This window comes from Pleurodeles waltl, chromosome 12 (assembly GCF_031143425.1).
Source record: "Pleurodeles waltl isolate 20211129_DDA chromosome 12, aPleWal1.hap1.20221129, whole genome shotgun sequence".
Lineage (NCBI taxonomy): Eukaryota > Metazoa > Chordata > Amphibia > Caudata > Salamandridae > Pleurodeles > Pleurodeles waltl.
The window spans coordinates 387,831,655-387,843,988 of NC_090451.1; the positions used below are offsets into that span (position 1 = coordinate 387,831,655).

Here is a 12,334-nt window from a genome sequence, read left to right on the forward strand (position 1 = left end):
TTGTTATTTTTTTTATTTTACTGCAGAGTTGCAGATCTGCCATTAAATCACAATAAAAATTAAAATATATATATATGTTTAGGCCCTGGCGGGGTCCCTGCTCCACCACCAGGCCTTGGGGCACAGGGTGTCATGGTTTTCCTACCTTGCCTCCCTTTTGGGTTTTTATTTTTGCATTGGCTGGCAGCACTACCTGATTAAAGTGTTGGCATCCAATCAGATCGCAGCTTGAGATGTGTCCGATCAGTCGAGGATGTGTGTCCCCAAAAATACAAGTTTCTTTGTGCTTCAATATCTCAAACTGCTGAACGGGTTTAAACCAAATGATAAAAGGGGCCCTCTCTGGACCAAGAGCTAATGTTCTGCCAAATTTGGTGTAATTCTGTCCAGTGGTTCAGTCAGTAGCCGGATCTAAAATCCCTATGGGAAATTGCTTGAAAAAAATGCATTTTGGTAACTGCCTTTTTCTCTTTCTCAGCTTGATGAATCACCCCGAAACTTTCCACACAGCATCCGAATTTAGGTGCATACTAGTTTTGAAAATTTTGTGAAGGTTCGTCAAACGACACCAAAGATATTAGCAAAGCAAAAAAAGCACTTTTCCTATGAAAACTAGGTCCTAACTGTAACTACCTTCTGGTGACCGCCAGTAAGAGGGGATGTGTGTGTGATTTTTTTTTTTTTTTATATATATATATATATATATATATATATACACACACACACACATATAATATTCTCCCAAAAAAAGCACCTAATGCTGTAGTGCGCCCGATCGAGGATGTTTTGAGGGCGGGCATTGGGTACAGTGGGATTGGCTTCCCACAAAACACCATTAAGTGGTCACACTTTTCAATACCAGAAACCAGCACACCAAAGTTTTCTCCAAGATGCTTTTATTCAGTTTGTCGCATGACACGTTTGGCCGCACTCAGCCTTGTTTACATACGGAGTCTGCCATTATGCTTCACATACCTAAAGTGCCCAAGTGCCCACGTGTGCAATGTAATGATATACATAAACAAAATACTTTTTGTGTTCCATCTATGTGTCTGATATTTTTACACTTAAACAAATGAAATCAATAAAGTTCAAATTAAATTATGCTAGCTGAGCATGAACATTAAATTGTGTAGTGTTTACGCATATTCATAAACATAAAAGAAATACTCTGTATTCTGGTTCAACATAAATTATACTCATGGAGCCACATTGTTTCAACATGCACTGGACCGCCTCATGTGCTGCCTGACAGAAGCAGATACAATACTTGTGAAAGGAGAGCATACTTTTCTATTCTGCTCTGTGGAATGACCTGACTTTTGTCCCAAAACTGGGTCATGTATTTAAAAAGTGTCTGGAAACCGGAACAGTCCTCGAACACTGGGATTGTTGGGGGAAATCCGTGAAGTATGGTCACCCTACAAAGTGGTTTATGTGCGGAGATTGGCTAAAATTGTTCCATCGATTGTGAAGGTATAAATCAGGCTAAAGTATTTTGTAAATAAAATGTGTAATTGTATTTAGATAGCGCTTACTACCCCTTGCAAGGCATCAAAGTGCTTTTCAACAAGTAGCATGCTACTCCGGAACCCAAAAAGCATTAGAGGTGGATTAGTATAGGGAAATAGGAGTTAACTTGAGTGAGGTCTGTTAGCTAGAATGAATAGGATAATGGAGGGATAGAAAAGGAAAGAGTCTTTAAAGTGTTAATTGAGAAATCATAGTAGTAAGATGGAATTTGGCATGGGTAAAGGAGAGATATAGGAGGGACGAGTCTCTAGAAATGGATTTGGTAAACCAGACTAGTAAAATGAGGTTTGGGATGAGTCAAAAGAGGGATATACGAGAGAAGAATTTAGAACGGTTTGTTTGGGGGATCATAGTAGTAAAATGAGGATTGGGATGAATCTGAGTGGAGGCAGAGGATATATTGAGAAAGGGATAGGGTGAGACAGATTAGTGAGTTTTTGAGAGTCAATGTTTTTTTTTCTTCTTCTACAGTAGGAGGAAACTAATAAAAATATAAGGTACCTAAGTTCATAGGGAGAGTATACATGTATGAGGAAGAAAATATATTGAGATCTAAAGTAGTATTTTATGAACTCAGACTTTCAAGCATTGTAATTCATGCTAATTTATTTGTGATTTTTATAACTAATAGGAGTATGACCATATTAAGTGCATGTATACTGGAAACACATGTCACAAGAAGTTAGTTAACGTGGAAAAGTTGTTTTCTAGAAGTGATACTCTTTGAGTTAAGAAAATGAAGGAGGCGGGGGGCGTGGCTTCGGGCGTCAAGATGGCGGTCGCACTCTGAGAGTGCTCTGGACCCCTCCGTCATCCGCCCTCAGAAGCCGCCATCGAGAGGTCTACCATGCTGCCCTGGCCGCCCCTGTGAGCTCCTGGACCTCGGGGAGGCCTCCGGCGCTAGCGCTGGCTCAGTCCGAGCCGTGAGAGCTGTGAAGGCTGGATGCGACCGGGTCGGTGGGTCTCCTAAGATGGCGGCCGGGCTGACGGCGCCGGGATGCGCCTCGGCGTTGGAGCCCGCCCGCTGACGGGGCCTCCTCCGGCGCCGGTGCCGTGTGCGGGGCTGGAGTGCCTGGGGCGAGCTGAAACCCGGTGCCCCCGGGGGACGGGAGAGCGACGAAGCCGGCGTTCTCCGTGCTTCGGCGTTCTCCGTTGGTCCTCGGGGGGCCGGACTATGAGGTGCTGGACCCGTGGGCCCGGCGAGAGGCCCGGAGAGAGTGAGCCCCGGGAGAGGGGCTCCCCTGCCTGACTCGATTGGCGTGGTCGGGCCCCTGGACAGGGGCTTGCCCGCTAAGAAGACCGCGCGGAGTGTCCTACGGAGGGCGTCTGGACCGGATTCTGCAGTCCGGAGCCCACGGGCCGGCTTGTGATACCCTGCCTATGCGAGGGGAGAGTAGCGAGGACGACGTGGAGGAGGTGAGCTGTGCGGCTACGGGGACGTGACTGTGCGGCACGGCCGCTGATCCTGGGCGACCGGGGTGAAGTGGACGCCCGCGGCCCGCCCTGGTCTGCCCGCGCAGGAGCGCAGTTGCCCCTCACGCCAGAGAGGAGAGGAGGAGGGGAGAGGAGAGATCGGGGCCCCCCTCCCCATAAGTAAGCAGCGTAATGGGAACTCAGTAGGGCGCAGCGGGCCTGAACATTAAGGCTGTGCCCTGCGATTCACAATCCCTAATTTTAAAGAGACTCCCCAAAGGCTTGCCCCTATTCCACAGCCGCAATTTTGATAAAGCACGCCAATAACCTCGGAGAGGGGAATTTAATTGCGACGCGCTGGGGCTTGCGGATGGTCATCGAGCCCCACGACTTCCCGTCTTTCCAAAACTGTCTGATAGGAGAAGAAACCGGCCACGGGGTAATCCAGCTACACATGACTGAGTGGAAGCCAACAAATTCAAAGGTCCTTGACATATTTCGCTGGCACACCCTGTTGGGGCCCGACTGCTGTGTCTTCCCTGTAGATGCGCTTAGGGTGCTGAATTTGGACGGAAGAGCTGCATAATTCGATCTGGGTTCTCCATCCCCTCCCTCCGAGATAACATGGGGAATGACAGAGCAAGTAAACACCCTCCACCCTCTCAACCAAAGATTGATCAATTTGCAACGCCAACAGGTCCGAGAGGGGGCGGAGAGACAGCCGCGGGGGACCCAACACCAGACGGAGTGAATGCCATCCTCCTGGCAATCCAGTCTTCGCAATCAGCTGTAGAGACTAAAATCGGAGAGGTGCGTGAGGAGATGGGCCTTATCAGGCAGGACCTCAGAAATGCGGCAAATCGGATCACTAACGTGGAGGGCAGAGTCTCTTGCAACGAAGACGAACTAGCTGACCTTAGAACCAAGGTGGCCCAGTTACAAACTCGAACAGCAGAATTACATAGCCGGGCAGAAGATGCGGAAAATCGATCGAGACGAAACAACCTACGTTTTGTAGGATTCCCGGAAGGCGCGGAAGAGGATAAAGCCACAGAATTTTTAGAGCAATGGATCAAAAGCTGGATGCCAGACCAATCTCTTTCACCTTGGTTTGCAGTGGAACGTGCGCACAGGGCCCTTGGTCCTCGCCCCCCTCCGGGCGGTCCAAAACGGCCGATGATTGCCCGAATCCTCAACTTTAGAGATCGTGACAATATCCTCAAAGAGGCGAGGCGCTCTGAAAATCTTCAGTGGGACAACTACAAAATCTTAGTATTTCCAGACTATACCCGGGAGGTCCAGGTCCGCCGCCACTCATATGAGCAAGTGAAACAAAAACTTAGGGCGATGCAGCTTTCGTACATGCTCCTTTTTCCTGCGAGACTCAAAGTTATTATGGCAGACAAGGCGTACTTCTTCGATTCCCCGGAAGAGGCATGGGACTGGCTGACTGAGGAGGGCGTCGGGGCTCGGAGGGGCCCGGCGGCGCGAAGAGGGGAGCCCTTCCGGGGGGATCCCCCCCCCGCTGGTGGGCCCTGGCGGGGTCGTAAACGTACTAGGTCTCGAAGAGGAAGACGAGGACACTTGGACACTTCTGTGAACGGAGAGGCGGTGGGAGAGGCTGGCCCACAAATGGGAGGGTTGCCCGTTGAGTCTCCGACGGGACAGATTCAGGCGCAGGCCGAGGAGGAGGGCCGTCTGAGTCAATCCCCGGCGCTTGGCTGACGTGTTCCATGGAGCCCCGAATGGAGCGCATGGGGAAGTTTGGAGAGTCTGGTCCACCTTGAAGAAACCCGTGATGGGCTACAGCGGGGATACAGGCTCCCCTCAAGTACTGTAAAATATGGCTTGACTTCTAGTGAATAATTGTAAATGATCCGTCTTAATGGAGGGGTCCATCACTCCACTCCTATGGCAGTCCTTATGGCTGTCTTGTTTTGGTTGACGGTTAGGGCGACAGATGCTTCCTGGGTGGGAGTATGGGGTGGGGGGCGGTTTTGGGGGAGGAAGGTTAAGTTAGGGTTAGATAGATGTATTTTGAGTATTGCGTTATTAAGTTTTAATTGGTCATTCCTTAGCCCACTGACTGGCATCCAAAGCTGTAAGACTCCTACGCAACCCACGTCTGGTCCACATTGACACAAATCATTTCTTGGAATGTGAACGGGCTGCTAGATAAGATCAAGAGATCTGCAGTAATTAACACTCTCCGTAGATATTCCCCATTGGTAGCCCTATTGCAGGAAACACACCTCATGGGAACTAAATGCCCTATGTTGGCCCGAGGGGGATTTGATAGGGTCTATCACGCAGGCTTCTCTAGGGGATCAAGAGGGGTAGGTATCCTGCTTCATCGCTCACTGCCCATGGTGGTAACATCTACGAGATCCGATCCACAAGGCAGATTCATAGTAGTCTCAGGACTACTTCGTGGCGTGACATTGAATCTTGTATGCGTATATGCCCCCCCAGCGGGATTTGACACCTTCTTATGTTCACTTCGACATGTGGTGGCGGGACTCCCCCAAGGAATCACAATAGTAGGAGGAGACTTTAATGCGGTTCTAGACCCTAGATTAGATGTGTCAGGAGATGTCACAGCGGGCAGGTCGGCCCGAGCCACAGGCCTTAAGAGTTGGGCAGACAGCCTAGGCCTATGTGAAGTGTGGAGAACTTGGCACCCTATGGAGCGTCAATATACGCACACGTCTGCTGCCCATCAGACACACTCTAGAATTGATCTAATATTTATGCCGGCCATGGACTTCTCCGGTGTCACGGGAGCAGAGATACTGTCCCGTGGGGTGTCGGATCACGCACCGGTGCGAGTCCGACTGGGCGGAGTAGACCTCACCAGGCGCCCGGTATGGCGCCTAAATGCTTGGCTCTTGCAAGATGAAGATTGTGTCCTCGAGATTAGAGATCGTCTCACGCAGTACTTTGAACTGAATGTGGGAACAGTCCAGTCGTCAGGCACGCTATGGGCTGCCTACAAGGCTACCTTGAGAGGGCAGGCTAAGTGCCTCTTGCGAGCACGTGAGCGCATTCGTGAGTCACGTGTGTCCGAGTTAGAAGCGGTAGCGTTAAAACTGGAACGCCAGCAAGCAGTCTTATCCGAAATCCCCACATTGAGGCAGCTCACCAGGGTCCGAGAGGAAATTAAACACCTAACACTTGAGTCAGCGAAGCATATGTGGAGGGCATCGTCCGCCCAAATTTATGGCTGGGGGGACAAAAATGGGAAGCTCTTACACTGGTTGGCCACTCGACCCTTAGCTAACAGAATCATTCCTGAAATTAGAGATAACACAGGTACCCTTCACAAGACACCCATCGAGATTGCACAGAGTTTTGCTTCCTATTATGCATGCCTATACGCAGAACACCCCCGGCCTACGGTTGAAAAAGCTTCCCCCCTCCTGAACGACATAACACTCGCCAGAGTGTCTCAGGCGACTAGGGACAGGCTGGACGAAGCACTTGACCTAGCGGAAGTAACGAGTGCGATTGCCAGTCTGGCTTCAAGCAAGACACCAGGTCCGGATGGGTTTCCTGCGGAACTGTACAAGAAATGTAGTGACATTCTGGCCCCACACTTACTTGAGATGTATAGAGAAGCCGAGCAGAAAGGTCACTTCCCCTCAGGGATTGACCTTGCTACAATAGTAGTAATCCCGAAGACCCAGCCCCCATCGCCAAATTGCTCGGCTTATCGGCCTATCTCCCTCCTCAACACTGAGATCAAGGTGCTAGCCTTGATCCTTGCCAATAGATTAAAAGAGGCAATGCCCGTCTTGGTGCACCCTGACCAATGCGGCTTCATGCCTACGCGGAGCACCAGGCACTGTATTAGGCGTCTACATTTAGCCTTAGCACACCGTAAAATCCTGTCACACACCCCTCTAGCGCTGCTCCTACTTGATTTCGAGAAGGCCTTTGATACAGTGGATTGGTCCTATCTTGAACAAGTACTTATTAAAAACGGCCTTGGACCCAATTTCCGAGGTCTTGTGGGACTGCTCTACTCTAATTCGACGGCTCAGGTCCAAGTAAACGGAGTGGTCTCAGGGGTGTTCCCGATCGGGCGTGGTACCAGACAAGGATGTCCACTATCCCCCTTACTCTTTGCATTAATAATAGAACCCCTGGCGAAGTTATTTCGAGAGGATCCTCTGATGGAAGGCTGGTCTTGGCCAGTGTGTCCAGAAGACCGTGTGGCACTTTATGCGGACGATGTCCTATTATACATAGCCAATCCGGCCAGGAGCGGTCCCCGTATCATGCAAATTCTGGATGTCTTCTCGGAGGCATCGGGTCTCGCCCTAAACCCCCAAAAATCTCTGTTGGTTCCGCTCCATCAATCTAGAGATTGTATGGACTGGCAGCAAAGTATTCCAGTGCGAAGAAATAGCTTCAAATACCTGGGGGTGCATGTCGCAACGATCCCTGAATTAGCATGGGAGCTCAATGTCACACCTTTCACCAGAAGAATCAAAGACGATCTTCAACGTTGGAAGGACCTTCCTCTTAATTTGCTGGGAAGAATCGCACTCTATAAGATGATGGCCCTTCCCAGACTTCTCTACCTCCTTCAAAACTATCCTAACCCTATCCCCATGAAATGGTTTAGAGACATGGACTCGCTAGCACGCCAATTTCTATGGAGTGGTACCCGTCCCCGGCTAGCGCTTAAAACCTGTCAGAGAGATGTTAATGAAGGGGGCTTGGGAATGTCTAATGTCCATTACTACCACCTGGCGACGCAACTACTAGTGATCAACGACTGGTTGGGGGGGAGTTGGACAGATCCGGCGTACCGTCTGGAACTCCAGACATTGACCTACCCCAAGATCTTTGACGCCCTATATGGTGGTAAGATCACTCGTGAGACCCCTGGGGTGACAGGGGTGGTGCTGCAGGGATGGCGGACGGCTCAAAGGATCTCGGGATGGTGGGGACGCCTTACTCAGCAGACCCCACTGTGGCAGGGGACCTGCTTGGGCGAAGTTGTGGGTCTTGAGGGATTCCAGAAATGGGATATTATAGGCATCTCTACTCTGGGTGATGTATGGGAGGGCACGAGCATGCGTTCCTTTGAGGATCTCCAAGAAATCTTTGCACTAAATAAGACACAGTTCCACAAGTACCTCCAAGTACGACATGCCCTTCTGACGCAGGTCCAGCCAGGGAATAGCATACCCGTAAGCAGTCCTATGGAGAGGAGGGCTCTGATGGGGAATCTGGGCAGGGGAGGTGTCTCCCAGGTGTATCGCACATTAATCTCTACTACGGCCTGCTCCCTGGAGGAACTTCGTCAGAAATGGGAGGGATGGGTGGGCCCTCTTGAAGAGGAGGACTGGACTGAAGCTTTGGCAGCTCCCCACTCCCTGACTATGACGACACGTCTCCGACTAGTACAGACATATTATCTTCATACGGCTTACCTTGCACCCTCCAGATTGCACAGAGCAGGACTCCGGCCTACGGCTGATTGTCCCCGCTGTATGAGCCCTAAAGCTGATTTTTTCCATATGGTGTGGTCATGCTCGGTTATCAGTACATATTGGAAGATGATCTCGCGTGAGGTCTCGTTGATTCTGCAAGTTGACGTGGCGCTGACACCATTGACATCCCTATTAGGGGTTATGGGAGAATCGGGACTACGTAGAGCAGAACGTACCTGGCTGGGGGTGGCATGCCTAGTGGCCAAAAGAGACATCGTGGCGGACTGGAAAGCCACTATGGCTCCGGCCCTGACCAAATGGAGGAGGGGAATGGACTGGTGTGCCCAATGTGAAAAGCTCGTATATGAGGTTAGAGGGTGTCCGAGTAAGTATAACAAGATCTGGGGGAAGTGGGACGGAATGACATTGTAACCCCCTGGGATGCGGACCGACACAGTGGAAAGAAGAACCCTTACACACTCCACCAACTCCTTTGGAGGGAAATGAGACACATACGTGGCACGTTGGTATTGACATGTACCGTCTATCTACTCAAGGTGCTGTCTGGGGCTTTGGAGCTGACCACTGTTTGGTGCCCATTGGCGCCTTGTTACTTTAGTTTTAGTATATAATTGTATTGTTTGTTTTGTATTACTTTATTTTATTGCAAAATCAATAAAAATTTGTTATAAAAAAAAAAAGAAAATGAAGGAGGCACCTCATCATGTGCACACATCAATGCTTGCCGGTGACGGTCGAGGTATTTTTTTTGTCAGTACATGTAATAACTTTACATGTCTTATCAAAACCAATTAGTGCTCTACATTTCATGCATCCATCCCATGCTCTTGCGCCTGGTTATTCTCTTCTCACCAATAGACCACTTTGCTGCTGGACACTTAGATACAAAAGCTCTTAATGAACAAGAGAGTATTATGCTTTACTTGCCAGGTGCACCCTTTTTCCATAAACTGTATAAATACAGAGACAATCGGCCTGACTAGGACCTTGGTGGAGGGGATTACTTCGCCCCAAATGTGACAGATATCCTGTCTGCCGTATTACAAGTTCCATAGGATATAATGGAACTTGTAATACGCTGGGTGGGATATCCGTCGCGTTTGGGATGGAATAATGTCACTATTGTTGGTCGCTTGAAGGTCTTATTGCATGTGCAGTATTGACTAAAACAGCTGATCTCTCCTGCCCTTCTTGTGATACAATGTGTTAATTAGTGTTGTGAGCTCGATACATCTTCATTTCTCTGAGAAATTGTATTTCAATATGCTGCATCTTTGGGTTTCTTATTATGGGGGGGGGCAGGTTCAGGGATATTAATTTGCTTAACAAAGACTTATTTTGTTTTCTAGATAAAACTGAAAATATGGCTGACAACCTTGTTAATACAGAAATAAACTCTGTCCGCATAGGTGCTGTGGAGAGTTGCTTCGGGGTTGCAGGACAACCCTTGGCTCATCCAGGAAGGGTTCTCGTGGGGGAAGGAATTTTGACAAAAGAATGTCGGAAAAAGGCTAAGCCACGAATGTTTTTTCTTTTCAACGATATCTTGGTGTATGGAAACATTGTGATTAACAAGCGTAAGTACAACTGCCAGCACATCATTCCTCTGGAGGATGTCACCATAGAGACCCTGGAGGACTTGCCAGACAGAGAGAATAGGTGGATGATCAAAACTTCCCAGAAAACATTTGTTGTGTCTGCAGCCTCTCAGACGGAGAGAGATGAATGGATCCAACATATTGAGCAATGTGTAAGACAGTTGCTTGAGAAAATGGGTAGGGCAGCCTCCACAGAGCATGCAGCCCCATGGATCCCTGATAGAGCTACTGACATTTGCATGCGCTGCACGCAGAAGAAATTTTCACTATTGACCCGTCGTCACCACTGCCGCAAGTGTGGATTTGTGGTGTGCCGGGAATGCTCTAAATTCAGATTTTTGATGCCCAAGTTGAATCAAAAACCGCAACGTGTATGTGGCCTATGCTACAAAGAGTTAATGGCTGAGAAGGCAAAGGAGGAACAAGCGGCGAGATACAACACTGAGAACTTCCATTCTGAAGTGCCCATGCATGACCCATCCAGTGAAGATGATAGTGACAATGAATATGAGACAATGAAGGCATGGACTGCAGAGTTTTATCTGCCCCCATCTTGATGCTCCCAGATTAATAGATGGTAAAAGGCAGACATACTAAGGATCAGAAGTGTCTTACTTCAGTGTCTTTAGCTTCATAAACAATTAATTCGCTTTGTTGGTACAAGCGTCCAACCTCATAGTAATGGCTACTAACCCTAGCACGGCCAGCCTGGCCTTTTTATCATTCCAGTATTGTCATAGCCTTGCATATAAAAGTTTTGATTTGAGAAAAAAATCAGTATTAAAAATATAGACGCTAAAACAGATGAATATTCAGACAGAAAAATGACAAGATTGGTAATATTGGAGGTCAGCAGAAGACCATTGAAAAACATCATGGAAAATGGGTCAAGTAATGTAACTAATTGTATGAAAGGAGGGCATGAATGCTGTCTGGAGTGATGATAGATCTAATCATTTTATGGAAGAATACATACAGAATATCAGGCCACCAGACAATGACAATATTTCTTAATTAGAAAGTTGTATTTTTAATGAGAAAAAATAACATAAACCCTTATTTACTAAAGGGCTTGGGCAACATTGAAAAGTAATTAGGTACATAACATGTCAAATGTATAGCTCTGAGTAAACAATCTTCCAAGTAGAAACATTTTTTATCATTGTATTTTCACAAAAGTGAGAAATTTGAAAAGTAAATTCATACTGCATCACCATAAAGTGACTGTTTAGAAACATTCTTGAGATAACCTGTAATTTCAAGAATATCTCGACAAACCTCCAGTTCATTTGGGGTGCATCATGATTAGAAATTTGTAATTTTGTAAACTGGTATTTTGGGTAAAATTATCGTTTTTACTTCTAGTGTATCCTTTTTCTGCTTTGCTAAACATTTTCAAAAGGCAACATACAGTCAAACTTGCAACGTGATCTTCAATCTTTAGGCTTCCTTGTGGCTGCCGTCATCAGATGTGTATAACTGCGTTGAAACTGAAGCTCTTTTTTTGGATATGTTAACAAGTCCACAGAAATATCCTAAAATCCAGCAAAATAGGCCACATGGCCCCCCAAAGACCATCATTAGTCATCTGCAAGCTGATGCCGAAAGACGATCTTTCTCGCTGTGACTGTTTCTCTATGCAGTAGGATGCGTTAAAACTACTGTAGCTTGCACAGAAAGTTTGGAGTCAGATTGTATTTAAACACTATTACGATCATAAATTCACAATGCATTTAGACAGTTTGAAAACAAACCTGAATTATGAGCAACTCTATTTTACTTATGGACGCCTTATAGTCTAAAGGCGTTCTATTAATCATGTTTAAAAAGAACTTCTAACAAATCCTGAGTATACCCAAAAATATACTATGCTGATGTTCAACCTGGGGTAGCATAATAAGAGCAAATTCTGAACTGGAATGGATATGGTAAAGAATGCATAAACATTCACCATAGGGTAAGTTTATAATATCAGAAACCAGCAGCCAAATATAATATAAAGTGCATTTGTTATAATTTGCAGCTTCATATATTATTTGCCTTAAAACAAATAAGCGTTAATTACTTACTTAACAGATAGGGAGCCATATATGGAAGCAAGAAGTGCAGAAATGTATAAGTTACAGCATAATAAAAAAACAATCCTGAGATGGAATAGGTAAGATAAAAATTGCATTGACATTCTCCATGAGTTAGTTTGATGAGACTAGTAACCAAATGTAGGATAAAGTGCATTCATTCATGATCTACAGTGAGTAATGTATATTCACTATGCCACAATATTGACTGATCCTAAACAAGGACAAATTGTGTCATGGCTAGGGG

At 47.0% G+C, this 12,334-nt stretch overlaps 1 protein-coding gene across 3 annotated transcripts in view; it reads left to right on the forward strand.

The window, feature by feature from the left end:
* Positions 1-11,367, forward strand: part of PLEKHF1 (pleckstrin homology and FYVE domain containing 1) — a 50,609-nt gene extending 39,242 nt beyond the window's left edge. For all 3 annotated transcript variants that reach the window (XM_069216739.1, XM_069216740.1, XM_069216738.1), the window contains one exon: positions 9,761-11,367. In XM_069216739.1, coding sequence (XP_069072840.1) covers positions 9,775-10,566 — 792 coding nt within the window. In that variant the 5' untranslated portion in view covers positions 9,761-9,774 and the 3' untranslated portion in view covers positions 10,567-11,367. The remainder of the gene's footprint in view (positions 1-9,760) is intronic.
* Positions 11,368-12,334: the final 967 nt, after the last annotated feature.